Genomic DNA, 15,080 nt, shown 5'->3' with positions numbered 1-15,080 from the left:
AACAGTATAGATTCATTGAAAACAGTATAGAATTTATTTCTGAGTTTCTAAAAAGAGGACCTAGCACAAATACCTTCCTCCTACCAGGATTTAGCAGTATTAGGTTTGAAGGAACCAGTAGGAGGTGGTTAGAGAAAGAATATAATTGCTTTTTGCATCTTACTCCAAAGCTACTTCAGATCCCTCCTCTAGACCTTTCTACCCTTATAAATAAGAGTTTCTTAGATAAATCATTATTCATCTCCCTAAACAATTTGATATTCCCTCATTGACTTATTTCACATTTGGCACTTAAATCTATCACAGCATTTATTCAGGGTATAACAATCATTTGCTTACAAGTGTCCTCCTTCCCACTCTTCCAGATGTAAAGAACCATTTATTATCTAAAATTATGCCTCCAACATTGATTTGGATTTCTGAATTATAGAAGATAGTGAATATTTAATAGGTGACTATGTTTCATTATGAATATATCACATTTAACTATCTTTATTACTTAAATTATAGAGAATCATTTATCCATTTTACTATAGATACTATATACTTATATAATTTCAAGCTAATTGAAGAATTGATTTTTTTCCTGAAAATTCTTGAATTGTTATGATACATGTTCTGTTTAGATTTATAGCATAATATATAAATAATAGCATGAGTCCAAAAAAAGTTTTTCAATCACTAAAATAATGTCTTTTGTGAATGTAGATCTGATTAATTCAGCTTGTGAATGTGTATCTAGGAATGTGATGTTTATTAAAGATACGTACTTACATAAACCAAGCCACTCAATAAGCAACAAACATGGAAAATTAGAGACTAGCCATTCAAACATAACCATTTAGTTGACTGGTTCATTTATTTCATTCTTTCTACTCTTTCTGATAGTTGGTAAGTGCTGTTGACTTCTTGGATGTAGAAACATTAATGTAGCATATTTACAGGTTAAAAATAAGATACTTTGACTGTGAAATCACCTTAGCTTTCCTTTTACTATATTCTTTGGTATTACTTTGCTTGTTCACTTCAGTAGTCCAGCTTTTAGTCTCCATGGTTACTTTTGCAAATGTAATTTGGTGAGAAGATCAGAGCAAAAATCAATCAAGGCAGTGCTTGGACATGCAATTTAGCTATTCTCCCTAATGTATACACTTCATGGCCTGTTTCCTACAGTCCTTTAGGAATTCTCTTCATTTTTTAACTGACTTGAAACTAGCTTAATACAATTCCCCTTTTCAGAGATTTAAGTTAAAAATAAATTTTCTATAAGCATCTTCTATACCAGTTAATATCTAAATATGTCATTTGTATCAGCTAATTATTTCACATCATTTATATCTGGTAATAGAAGTGAGAGGAATTGAGGTTTTGGATGCTTGAAAAAAGATAGGCATTAAAATATGTTTTATTTTTTAAAGGACTTCAACATTTTGTGTGTGGGCAGCGGGGTTAAAGGGAGGGACAATCGCGAATTTCCAAACAGTTGTACCTTCACTTTTTGAATTACTACTAGGCAAAAATAGACTTGTTTAAAATCATGTTCAAATATCTTAACTAACAAAGATGACTGTTCTAAGATGAGAAAAAAATGTGGCAGAATACAAGTACACTTATATTAGGCAAAAATATCAACTTATAATAAATGTAATATTATCTATATACAATAGAGTTATCACAATAGAGTTATCACCAGAAATCATTGTTCTGACCTATCTATACGACAAGGGCAACTACTGATTACAGAACATCTGCTCTTTTTATTGCCTTGCAGTGACCCTTTGAAACCTCAAGGCACCTTACCTCATCTTTAGCACAGAATACCATATATACCTCATTTTAACTTTACGTCCCTGAAACTTTCATGTCTGTGGGGTCTCTATCTTATGTATGTAGGGCTTGCATGCATATATATTTAAGTTAAATTTGGTTATTTTCTCTTGTTAATCTGTCTCACCTAGATTTAATTATTAGACAAACTGAAAGAACCTAGGAGGGTAGAGGAAAGTGTTTCTTACACACAGTAGGGAAGTCCTTTTTCAGAGACTATACTCTGATTGGTAAGTGCCCTGACCAGGCATCAGCAAACTTTTTCTGTAAAGGACTAGAGAGTAAATATTTTAAGATTTGTGTCCATCTGGTTTCCATATGTTGCAACTCTTCAATTTGACTGGTGTAGCAAGTAGTCACAGACAATGTGTAAAGGAGTAAGAATGGATGTATTTAAATAAAGCTTTATTTATAGACACTGGAATTTGAGAGTCATGTAATTTTTATGTCATAAAATACTATCTTTTGATTTTTTTCCCAATTATTTAAAGATGTGGAAACCATTCTTAGCTCATAGGCCTTAAGAAAACAAGCAGCAGGCCTGCAGCCTGTAGATCATTGCCTCACCATGACCCTCATAGAGAAGGAAAGAGGAAAAGAGCACATTTCCTGAAGTTAGATAGAAAAACAGCTCGAGGGGAAAATACACTAATCTCAATTGTAAGGATAAGTACAAACAAAAAACTAAGAGGCTTAATTCTCTCTGTTGAAAATAAGGCAAGAGATTTTCTTTCCCTTCTTTTTCTCAAAGAATTTGCTTTAGGAAATTTGTAATTCTTAATGCTTTCCCTTCTCTTTGAAATATATATATAAATTCTTTCAAAAACCAGATAGGCCTTTTGTCAGCTTTATGACCTAGGAATGCCTTTCTCAAGGACCTGGAAGCCATCTCTTTGAAACCTAATCATCAAGGAAGATAGTCCCAGTTTCTGTGGGAGAGTAGGAGCCTAATGTTGGTGGGACCCTTGTTCCAATTTGCAAAAATTATCAGCTGTCTTAACTTTTTGTGTTTTTCCTTTGGATGAAGCTGGTTAACTAGCATAAATGGTCACCCTAACTACTGGTAAAGAAAGAATGAACTATGTGTGATAAGTGGTGCTATCCAATTTTCTAACTTAAGGACTAGTCATTATTTATATTGAATATATATGTGTATCTGCTTGGCTATGTAAAAGAATGAGATTTTTTTTTTTTGTCCTTGCAGTCTCAGCAGGTTTCCTGTGATGTGCATCAAATTCTGGTTTCATGCTTATTCAATAATAGTTTTTTTCTACTACCTTTGTGGAGAGATATTTTTAAAATTTATTTTTCCCACTGTCACCCATTTACCATAATACTACTAGGTTCACTGTCATTTAGAAGAGTAATGGATGGTATAAGAAACCAGGAATGTCTAGGGAAAACAACAAGAAAAACAACAAACACAGCTTTCTTCATGTCCCAGTGAAGTAGGGGAGAAGCATTTTTTAACACCCTTAAAGATTTAGACATCCATAAAATAAAGGTAAATGTCCCTCACAAATTTCCCATGCCATCCTGGAAATGATTTTCTCAGCATCATTTGAGTGTACTGTATCATGCATTTATTAGTTTGTCTTCTTTGATTTTTGTGAGCTACTTGGAGGGAATGTGTCCTGAGCACAGTGCCTGGCACACACGAGGTTCACTATCCTGTCATGGAAATCAGTGTGGACAAAAAAGGGATTCTTTGGGAGGGTAATCTGATCATAAATTCCTAACTGGGCAGGTCATGGTAGGTAGTCACCCAGCCCCAGGTATATAACTTCTTTAGTAAAAGGCTTATCTTTGCTTTAACAAGCCCAGTCCATTGTTTCTATGCATCCAAGGTAACACACCTTTGACTTGTCTCTTCGCAGACCTATCCTAAAGTGTGACCGCTTCAAGAGAGCACATAAGCTTAACTATCCTGTATTCTGATCCCTGCTTTGCTTTCTCTCACTTTCACATAATCTTCCTTACCTTCCTTCCTTAATTTCAAATGCATGAAAGAAACTGCAAAACTGTTATTCTTGGGAGCATCTGAGATATTGCTCGCCAGCATATGTTGTCAGTTTCAGCTCAAATAACCTCATAAAAATTCTTTACAGGTTTAGATGTTTATGTCACATAAGCAAGTAAGTGATTTCATTTTCACAATGTGTTTTTTATATATTCTGAATACAAAATTTTTATGTGTAGTAGATTTTGTTATTTATTTTCATGTATCCACATTTAAATGTTAATCAATAATTTTCAATTACCGAAAGCTACAAATTAATCTAAAAATGATAAATTGAAAATATTCTAATCATATCCATGTATATCATATATGTTTGTGTAAATTTCTATGTTAGAATCTGTGTATCTATGAAGTACCTGTTTATTGTGACTATTAAATTATAGAAATTTAAAGCAAAAACAATATGTAACATTTATATCATCACAAAATATTAATTTTACAGATGAGATAATCATCGTCCACAAGATGATACAATGTTAGGCTTTTGGAAGTTATCTAGTAGGGTAATAGTGGAATATTTATAAGAAAAGTTCTGTTAGACCTTTGTAGGGAACAAATGAATGAAGTTGCCTAAAAGGAAGGAAAAGTAATTTTGCCTCTACCCTTCTTTGTTCTTGGCTGAGATGCCCCTGTAATAAAAGACAGATTAATAGGAGAAAAACAAACAAAAGTTTAACAACATGTATACCTTCTGTACACATGGAAGATATTCAGAGTCACTCTCTGAAATGGCCCAAGCCTCCACCTTAAATACTATCTCTGGTTGAAGACAAAAGATGTTGGGGGTGGGGAAGCCAGTTATGGGAGGTTATACAGTAAAGGGGCAAGGTCAGTATTTAGATTTAGGTCCTTAACTTTTCCATTGTTAAGAGTTTCTAGCGATTTATTCATCTTCCTCTCTCTGTTACTAGGAGGGAGACACCCTTACAAATGAAAATTTCTCTTAGTAACATGAATTTCCCTTATAAAGAGTAACTTCTACTTGGTTTTCTGAGCTTTTTCTATGTCTGCTCTTTCTTAAAAAATAATCCTTATGCCAAAAACTATATTTTGAGGTAGCAAATTCTGCTCCCCTTCATGCCTAAAGGATTCATTTTAATTATCACTTATCTTATTATCTATACTGTAATTTTTCATCTCTTTAAAATTACTAAAAACACTATGTACAGTTTTAATGAGGGACATGGTTATGTTTAAAAGAATTCTCAAAAGCTTCAAAATCTTAAATTTTTAATAGAAACATTTTAGCCTAGAAATATAAGACTATAGATATTTTACTATTATGCTTTAGTTTATATTTAAATGTTAATTATTTTAGACATATTTTATCACAGTTTATAATTTTTATTTTCTAAAATAGATTTTCTGGTTTCTTCAAACCATACTTGATGCAATTAATAATTTATACTTCTTAAACTCTTTTTGGGTAACCTCTGTGGACAAAAAAGGGAGTAATATATAAGTTCAGTGACTAAAAGTAACCTCACAGGGTGCTCTGGTCATAAATTCCTAACTGGGCAGGTCATGGTGGGTAGTCATGCCGGGGCCTATACTTTCTTTAGTAAAAGATTTTCAGGTAAGCCTGTCCATTGTTCTTGTGCATCTAGATTAACACACCTTTCAAATGCTGGAAGTGATCCTCTTTTCCAGACACCTTGAATACATCACTATTCTGAAGTGAACACATAATCTTAACTATCCTATACTTTGCTTTTTCCAACCTTCATGTAATCTTTTTTATGTTCCCTCCTTGATTCCAAATGTATAAAAGAAACAGCAAAATTCTCATTCTCTGGAGCATTTTAGATCTTGTTCCCCAGCCATGTTGTCAGTTTGGCTCAAATAAACTCATAAAAATTCAATATAGGTATGGACGTTTCTAACATCAATAACCGTGCTTCTCAGGAGATTGCACTAATACTTCTACATTTAGTTTATTATTCTAGTATCCAGGAGAAACTTACAAATATCATCTCTTTGATTTTGTTTTAACTGTAAGATTGATTGTGTTTTGTTGGCTTTTAAGATGCAACAAAAAAATTCAGAACTACCGTGTATGGAGGTTTGGAAGTGATTGCATACTTTATAAATAATTTTGAACTCTATTTATATTTCTATTGTCATTAATAGTTATCATTAAAATTGAAAATCATTTGTAGACTTTTTAAAGATTTCATAGTGCTATTTATAAAAATAAGTTCTGCTCCAGGGGTATCAATGTAATTACAAAACTAAACAGCGTCTTAGAAGAAATAGCCTCATCATTGCTATTTTCCATACTTCCTATATTTAGCTATGCCTTATTAATTAGAGGGCCAATAGTGAATCCTCTGTCTTTAGCAGCACTTTTGCCTCAAAGGGGGATCCTTTGTGTAGCTGAATTATCAGGTGACAAGAGTCAAGCTTCATCAGTCCTACAAAGGAATCATGGCAGTGTAGGTGGTAAGTCCTGGAACTCATTTAACATGTGACCTTAGTGGACAATTTCCTTTCCAGTGAATGGCACAATGTTATCTATTCTCCTTATCTCATAGAGACTTGAAGTTCATTGTCCAAACTGCTCTTCAGTGTCTTCATATGGTAAACTGAGTGCACACATTCACTCTATGCACTATAAGCAGTACTAGGCTAATATGGTCTACGTATAAACAATAGTTGGTTGAATGCAGAAAATTTATTTGGAGAAAAATCTCACACAAAAAAAAATACATGTAAAAATGTTAGGAAATTTATTAACCAAGTTTTAAATATGACCACTGCAAAACTTTACTGGTTAAAAAATAGACATATCCACTCTATCTTCTATTCTTTAAAGTTTCAAAAATAAGTTGTCTACTTCAATTTGCTAATGTTATCTGTCTGTTCTATGTATTGGAGAAAATATATGGGCAGTAGAAATTAAATATACTTAACACTACTAAACTGCATACTTAAAAATGGTTGATCGGTTCTCAGCCTTTTGGGTAAGATCAAGTGTAGAAATGGTGGGATGATAAATTTCACATGCATTTTTAACTGTAATTTAAAAAAAAAACACAAAACATTGATACCTTCTTTGCATCTTATACTTAGAATGACATTGGTTTTCTGAAGAAAAAAAAGTGACCTAATAAATATGACCATGTTTACATATTGGGAAACTTCAGATTTCCTAGTAGTTCCTTTACACAAACTATTAATCAGTATTTTCTTGATTATTAAATTTTAACATTTTTTGCCACTCAACAATAAAACTCAATTTTATGGTTTACACTGACTCAAAAAGAGGGATTTTCTTGCCTTTTTTCAGCTCCTACACATTTACCAGTTCTCTGATTATGAGATGGATGTTTGTTTCTTAAGAACCAATGCTAACTATCTCAAGTGAGTGACTAGAGAAGAAAACAATAATTAAAGATTGTATTTTGTGTAAGCATAGTATTTAGGATGAAATAAACTAATGTTCTGATGGAGATATATACTTCTTACATTTTGAAACATTAATAAAAATTGCCTCTCTGCAGTATATTTTGTTAATATTTTATTCAGATTTGAATGAAAATTTAAGAAAGATACACTGATAAAAGTGAATTTTCTACCATTTATTAATTGTATTTAAAATTTACATGGACTTATTAAGGGTATTGTGAATGTTTCTACTTTATGCTTTAAACAATTACAAACATTTGGCATAAAATAATATGCATATCAATGTAACAAGTTTGAAAAGTGAGGAATGAGAATCTGAAGTCTGCCTTTGCTCTAACAATGATCATTAACACTCCAAATGAATGGGTCATTGATTTCTCTCTGAAAATTCTATTTTTTTTTATAAACAAAATCCTAAAGGACTTCAACATGCAATGGATATATATAACATTCAGAATAACTAGCTTCCATGCTTACACTGAACTCGACATAAGGCAAAAGCCTATAATTATACTGATTCTTTGGCTCAGTGTGTTCAAAAAGCAAAGCAATGTGGTAATTCTAATGAAAACAATCCTTTGTGTTTGCCAGCTTCAGATTGCTAATACACTTGCAATAAAATTCCACCATCGCCTCTGATGATATATGCAGCTTCGATTAGCAGGGCAGTTTGTTTTCTGAATGCATGATACAAGCATGAATTTGTTTCTCTAATTGTCCTTGCAGCTTAAGAAAATGAGGAAGAAACATGTTTGTTTTAATAAACATCATTCTGCCTCCTGGAATAACCACATCTGATTAGGAAAATAACAAACCAATCAGATTCTGTCAGATGAAAATATGTCTTCTACTCTTGACAACCTCTTGGATACTGCCACAGATTATAAAACAATTGAATGAGTTGTAGTCAGGAAATTATTCATATCACAGATATCAGTCTCACCTTTTAATTGCTCAAGAAAAACAAGCCTTTGGTAACTCTAGTTATTGTATGCTACAATACAAAGCAAATTACCAATAACCTTTCTTGAACGAACTAATATGTGGCCAGATATTGTTCCCATAGCAGTTTGATAGTCTCTGTTTGGTCATCTTCCTCTTTTGACATCAGTAGGTCAGTCTGGAGAAATCCTTGTTCTTGAAGAGTTTTCGTCTCAGAAAGTTTTCATTCTCACCCTCTGATATAAAAATAACCACTACAGCAAATAAAATATCACCAAATAAAAATAAGTCAAGGTTGCTTGATGACTACCACACAGGCACCTGCTCTCCCAATATTCAGGGAAGCCATCTGTTGAAAAAGATGAAACACAATTTAAGAAGAATTTTACAGAAGGATATCTATGTCATAATATATTTAAAACACATGCATTAAAATCATAAATAAATGTTTTTATATTTTCTCAATTTAGCCACAAGGAGTACATTAAAAATGAAAATAGCGTTTATAAAAAAGAAATCATTTGTATATTAAAATCCTTAAAACCTGTAATCACTTATGGAATTTTTAATAAAAGTAATACAATATTTAATGATTTTTTTTTAGTGAAATGAAGCTGTCATAGAATTTTCCAGCAAAGATTTATTCTGGAGCTTGCATGGACACATTTATGAAGATATTTCATAGTGATAGCTTGGAATACATTTTAGATGAAATAGCTATTACACTTATTGAAAGCATTTTGAAGTTATTTCCCCTGATATTATACTGAATTAAATCTGTTATTCATTCATTCTAAATAGAGACATACAATGAAGTAACTTCAATATTTTGTCATAAAGAGGCCATAATTACAGTTGGTTATAGGGCTTATTTTAAGAATTCCACCTTATAACAATCATTGAAATGAGAACTGAGATTTTAAAAAAATAGTCATGAATATGAAATTGGGTAGAAATATATTAAAAACAATAACTTTTACAAACTTGTAATGAAAATTTATTCCATGGAAGTAAGCCAAGATTATAATAATTTAAGCTTACTTTTTGTTATCAATGGTTTTTATTACAGTTTTCTAAGAATATTTATGCTCACAAAAATATCAGGGTAGACTAGAAATTGCTGGGTATTATTTCAAACTGAAAAGAAATTGAATAAAATGTAAGAAATAATATAGCTAATGGCAAAAAGCCTCAGATCACATACTTTATCCTGTTGATTGAGAAGGGACATGGTCTTACTCTCTAAATATGAAAATTACTACCATTATCTACTCGTTCTTTTAAACATACTTATTGTTTCCTGCCATCCCCGTGTAGCTTAAAACAAAAATAAATAAATAAAACTTACCATATGATATGTTTTATTCTTTTCATTTAACACATTATTTTTAAAAAGCATTATTTTTACATTTTAATGTAATATGTCTTTATTATAGCTAATTGCTCAAATGAGAGAAGGGAAGGGGCATATGAATATATTGATTGTATATTGTGTGTTAAGAATAATATTTATGGGTCACCACTGTCAGCCTCATAATTTCATCATGTATTGTGATCTTCATATGACTGATGTGTGTTTGGAGTGTCAAAAGGCAATATGTAAATCCTATAACATCAGTGTATACAAACTGAAATGTATCTGACTCCAAAATGCACAGACTTTCCATTATCTCTTTTAGTTTGCAATGATTTTCAAGTGTTGTTTCACATCAGCATCATCTAAAGAACTTTTATAAAGTATCTGTGCTCAAGTTCCACTGCTATGTAGGAATGGGATGAGTATTACTTAGTTGTATTTTTGCAAGTATACTCAATATTCACTCAATATTGAGAAATACTGTGCATAGTTGTAAGATAAATTACACAGTGGATAGCTTCACTTTCTATCTGTCTCAACATATACCACTCTATATATGCATATATGTGTATGTAAAAATGAATCTCTGCTCTTTTTTTCCAAATATGTGCTATTTCTCCTGTGTTTGCTATCTCAGTGAATGACGCCACTCTGCTCAAACAGAAGCCCAGAGCACATCCATGACCCTTGGTTTTACCTCACTCAGCCTTACGTGTGAATACTCATCAAGTCCATAAGTATCTCTCCAACTAACTTAATTATACCTATGCCTACTGTTTTCAATCTCATTCATGCTATAATTTTACCCTGAGTGTGAAAAGGAAAAGAACATGTCACACCAGGATATTTCACTTTTATGACTGATTATTTTGAATTAAAGGGACTTGAGAGACAGGCAGTGAAGAAGGGACACTCTTATCATCCTTTGTCCCTCTGAAATCAGGAAATACATCTCCCATATGAAATGTACCCATCTTGTACCAGGAGGGCGGAAGACATCTGTGTCACCAGAGATAGGAATTCAGGGCCAAAAGACTGTATAAACAAAACTTGTTACTTCACTAATTTACTATCAAGCCAAATCCCCTTGTCTTGTAAATTTTTCACAAATTTATTGTTTCTGTATCTAAAAGGTATAAAAGCTTCCTGCTCTGATTGCTTCTTTTAGTCTCACATTTTTGTGGGGTTTCCATACATACAAAATTAAATTTGTTTTTCTGTTGTTAATTTATCTTATGTCAATTTAATTTTTAGACCAGCCAAAGAATCTAGAAGGGAAGAGGAAAATATTTTTCACCCTACAGTAGATGAGTAAAATATTGTCTTAACAGATTTCTCTGACTCCAATCTTATTTTCTCTTAACTATTTATTTTACTTCCTATTAAGTGCAATCATTTCAAGACAAAGTTCTGATTATTTACTTTCTCTACTTAAAATTCTTCATTAACTCCCTTTTAGTATTATTGTAAAGTCAAGATTCTATAACATGGTTTCTCTCCCTAGTCATATAGACCCTGTTAATTTCTCCAAATTCATTGCTCACTACTTTATTTCTTACCCAGTGGAATATGCCACGTGTTCACTTTCCTGCAGCTCTTTATAAATTCTGTTTCTTAAACCAAAGCGCTCCCCATATATTCATCTGGATATTATTCATCTGTCAGGCCTCATTCAACATATCATTTTCTGAAGGAAGATTTCTCTAACCAACACACTTAGATTCTATCACAGTGCTGAGTATTTCCCTTACCACAGAATTTATCATTTTATTTTAAGCATTTCCTATATTCTACATAAATACATTTTAAATATTTTAGAGAACTTTTCCCTTGTCCCCCTTGGTTCAACTTCAACTTATTTAACATTTATTTTTAAAAATCTGCCCTGCTTTCTCTCCAGGTTTATACCTTTCAGCCTAAGTATGATAACCTAAAGAGGTTGACCATGGAGCCAGTTAGAAAAAACAAACAAACAAAAAAACAGCTGACAGTGTAAATATCTCACCAGGCTTCCCTGAAACTCACTCAATATCTGATATATCTATTGTGTGCAAATAAACTAACCCCACACACAACAGCTCAAACTGATTTGCAACAATAATTCTCAATTCATTTAAGGAACAATCACATATATCTTATCCTATGCCAGCAACTATGCCAATCTTTGGAGACCTGACAGTAAATGCCACACTATCTTTACTTCTGTACAGCTGCAGATGGATGCAGCATGAGAGCATGATGACAGTATAACAAGAGAGCACACAAAAGGTTGATTTTTACAGGCCAGGGGAAATGGAATGAAGTTATTTTTGTCTCTTGAAGCATTCATATTGTTTTTCAAGAAATAAACCAAATGATAAATGATAAAGTCCAATTTATTTAAAACACACACACACACACACACACACACACACACACACACACATATGCATGTGTTCGCTGTAAAACTATCTGAGACATGAATCTAGCAATTGGTCCCAATCTATTTCCATTATTTCCAATAGATTGCTTGGGGAATTTTCAAAATATATATTCTTGAATAGTTTTAAATAGTTTGCTTATTTATTCTAATGCTTATCCATTTAGGGGTGCCAGTGATAAATGAGATAACCAATTGATTTTGTCCATTTATGGGGTAAATGAAAGGAAAGTGACAGGAATTATCCAGCAAATACAGAAGTTTTCTAGTGGCCTGTAATCTTGAAAGTTTTCAAAGGGATTTCATGTAGGTCTCCTGATGGTCTCTCAAGAGTCTTAAAAATATTAATAATGAAAAGATATGGATGTAAAATCTTAAAGTAATTTAAGAGCTTTAAAATTAATGTTTATTATACTAAAATGAAGTTATTATAAAACATTTTAAATACTACTTTGCTGTTTGTAAGACATTATATGACCCAAAAGAGTGTTATAAAATACTGATGAGGGAAAATGGTCTATAGGAGGCTTTTACCTATTATTACTACATATATTATTTTTATATCAATTTTAGAGGAATGATAAGCTCATTAGTATAAATATACTATGAAGATATTATACCATTTATATGCCCATAAACTTCTTTTATTTAATGTTCATTTGTAGAAGTGGCACATTTAAAATGTACACCATTGAACTGGTACATTTCCTTGGCAAATCAACAATTATTAAATCATATAGTGTTTCCTTTGCAAACACTAGGGACTCAGAAAGGTAAGAAGTTAAAATATATCTCCTAAAACTTTAGTGCAATAATTACTAGCTTTTTAAATTTGCTGCTCTTTAGAGAAGGAATGCTTCTTCTGTTACAGTTAAAGTAAAATAGAAAATTGCAGGACCTAGTTCTTCAAATATTTCTCCTTCCTTTCATTCTACCTTCCTTCTTTCTCCTTAGTCAATTTCATTTATCTTCATTACATCAAAGAGTTTTCCCTTAGGGAAGAGTAAAATTCATAACAGCAGGTACCTTCATCTGGAATTTGGTTTTGTTCTTTAAAGGCAGCCTTCATAAATACTGTGTTTGCGCAATATCATCAAAACTGGAACAAAGGAGTTATATATCTTTAAAACTAAGGATTTTTAAAAGAAATTTACTTTAGTCGGCATTCATATTTTTCAGCTAAATTTTATTCAATTTCTGTGACCAAAAATAGAACCCTCCACCCACTGAGGAATATAGGGATATGAGGTTATTATTCTGTTTCAACTAAATAAGGCTTTGGAAATTCACTGTACCTATTGATGGAAACAGTTTGTTTGTTTGTAGAGTATATTGCTCTAAGGTGTCTGATGAAGGAGAAAAAATAATAAAAATATTGAGAGATTCAGAAAAGAAAAGGAAAAGAAAGGAGAAATTGAACAGAAGGACACAAGTCTCAGAATATACCCATTCCTGCCACAATAAGCAAGGCCATAGTAGCTACACGGCAGAAGGTGTTTTCCACTATAATTAAGATGCCCTGCTCTTATCTTCCCCGGGACACTCACACACACCAGCAATGATCCTCTCGTTATGTGATCCTTTAGTGTGATCCTGAGTCTCTAAAGACAGTGTATATTCAAGGGATTACACTGCACCTAAGATCGGCCCATTAATTCACTCCGTCTTCCGGGCCAAAGTGATTGTTATACATGTTATGTGTTACAGACCATTCGGAGACCTTTGTTGTTTGTTTGTTTGTTTTTAATTTAACAAAGAATTCTTCTATTTCCTTTTCTGGCTATGAGGATTACCACTTGGAGCTTCCAGAAGCATCACTCCATGGAAAACTGTCTCTGTAGTAGGTGACAATGCATCTAACAAAGATAGTTATGCAAAACTGGGAGGCAGGTTGCTTATTCACTTTATGGTGAGAACCTAACATTCTGAAATTAGGGTTTTGCGAACCAGTATGTTCTACTTTTAGTTTTTGTTTTAGCTAATTAAAATTCAGTTCCTGTTCCTTGTTATTTCTTACAATAAAATGAAAATTCTGTGGAAGCATGAATGTTACTTTTTAATATGAATTTTATTGAAGTATAGAATACAAAAAGAGTACACAAAAATATGTGATTTAATGAACTTTTTGCAAAATGAATGTCACAATGGACTAAATCACTTTAGGTTCAGAGTAATTTGACTAGATAGATTACTAAATGTACCCTTCTCCTCCAAAGAAAGTAAATGAAATAAATTCTTATATTTGAAGTAAATTATGCTGGCAACAGTCTTACCTGTGTCCACTCGTTGGTTTGTGGATCGTAGGATTCCATGGTGTTGAGGTACGTTTGCCCATCATAGCCACCGACGGCATATAATCTGTCACCTAGGAGACAAACTCCAACAGCATCTCTGGGCATACTCAAAGGAGCCACCATGGTCCATGTATCCGTTTTGGGATCATATCTAAAATGTAAAGTTAATAGGACATAAATTCTAAGCACATTCAACACTTACTGTATGAATGATACCCTTTCAAAAGCATACTGTGAAAAATAAAATGAAATTTTTTTCTAAAAGTTCAATCATTTGAGCAGATATTCAAGATCTAATATCTATAGTATCTGGATCTCTGAAATTAAAGGTATTTTAAAAATATACCTAGACTCTTACTTAGATGGATGTGTTTAAAAAAATGAATATTATGAGGAAGTCAGATACATAAATAACTATTTCCACAGTGGCACAAGGTTCTATAAAACAGATATAAGCAAAGTGCTATGGTCATGACATGAGAGTGATGGTTAAAACTCTGGGAAAAATTATGTAAATCTTCACAGTTGAAGTCTCCTTTAAATCAGGTCTGAAAGTCTAGTCTAAGTTTGCTTGAAAGAAGATGTTTGTGTAAAAGAACTGAAGTGTTAGTAAAATGTCTGGCTCTCTTTTTGGAAAGCAGGTGTACAATGTGGCTAAGTTCAAGGCTGTATGATGGAGAAGTGTGCCGAAAAAGGTGTTTTTCGATCAGCTTATGTGTTGCTTGATTCCTAGCGTATGAAGGTGTTTTGTGTTTACTCAGTAGGAAAATAGGGAGCCTTTGAAACTTGGGAAAATAATTACAGCATGAACAG

The 15,080-nt window shown here is 32.4% G+C and overlaps 1 protein-coding gene across 1 annotated transcript in view; it reads right to left on the bottom strand.

The window, feature by feature from the left end:
• Window positions 1–8,486: 8,486 nt before the first annotated feature.
• LOC105306168 (kelch-like protein 1) overlaps window positions 8,487–15,080 on the bottom strand; it is a gene marked incomplete at its 5' end in the record, with an annotated part of 207,212 nt that continues 200,618 nt past the window's right edge. The window contains 2 exons of the mRNA XM_011381083.1: window positions 8,487–8,546; window positions 14,247–14,418. Coding sequence (XP_011379385.1) covers window positions 8,487–8,546; window positions 14,247–14,418 — 232 coding nt within the window. The remainder of the gene's footprint in view (window positions 8,547–14,246; window positions 14,419–15,080) is intronic.

This window comes from Pteropus vampyrus, unplaced genomic scaffold, assembly GCF_000151845.1.
Source record: "Pteropus vampyrus isolate Shadow unplaced genomic scaffold, Pvam_2.0 Scaffold13, whole genome shotgun sequence".
NCBI classification, from domain to species: domain Eukaryota; kingdom Metazoa; phylum Chordata; class Mammalia; order Chiroptera; family Pteropodidae; genus Pteropus; species Pteropus vampyrus.
This window is presented reverse-complemented; position numbering and strand designations above follow the sequence as displayed.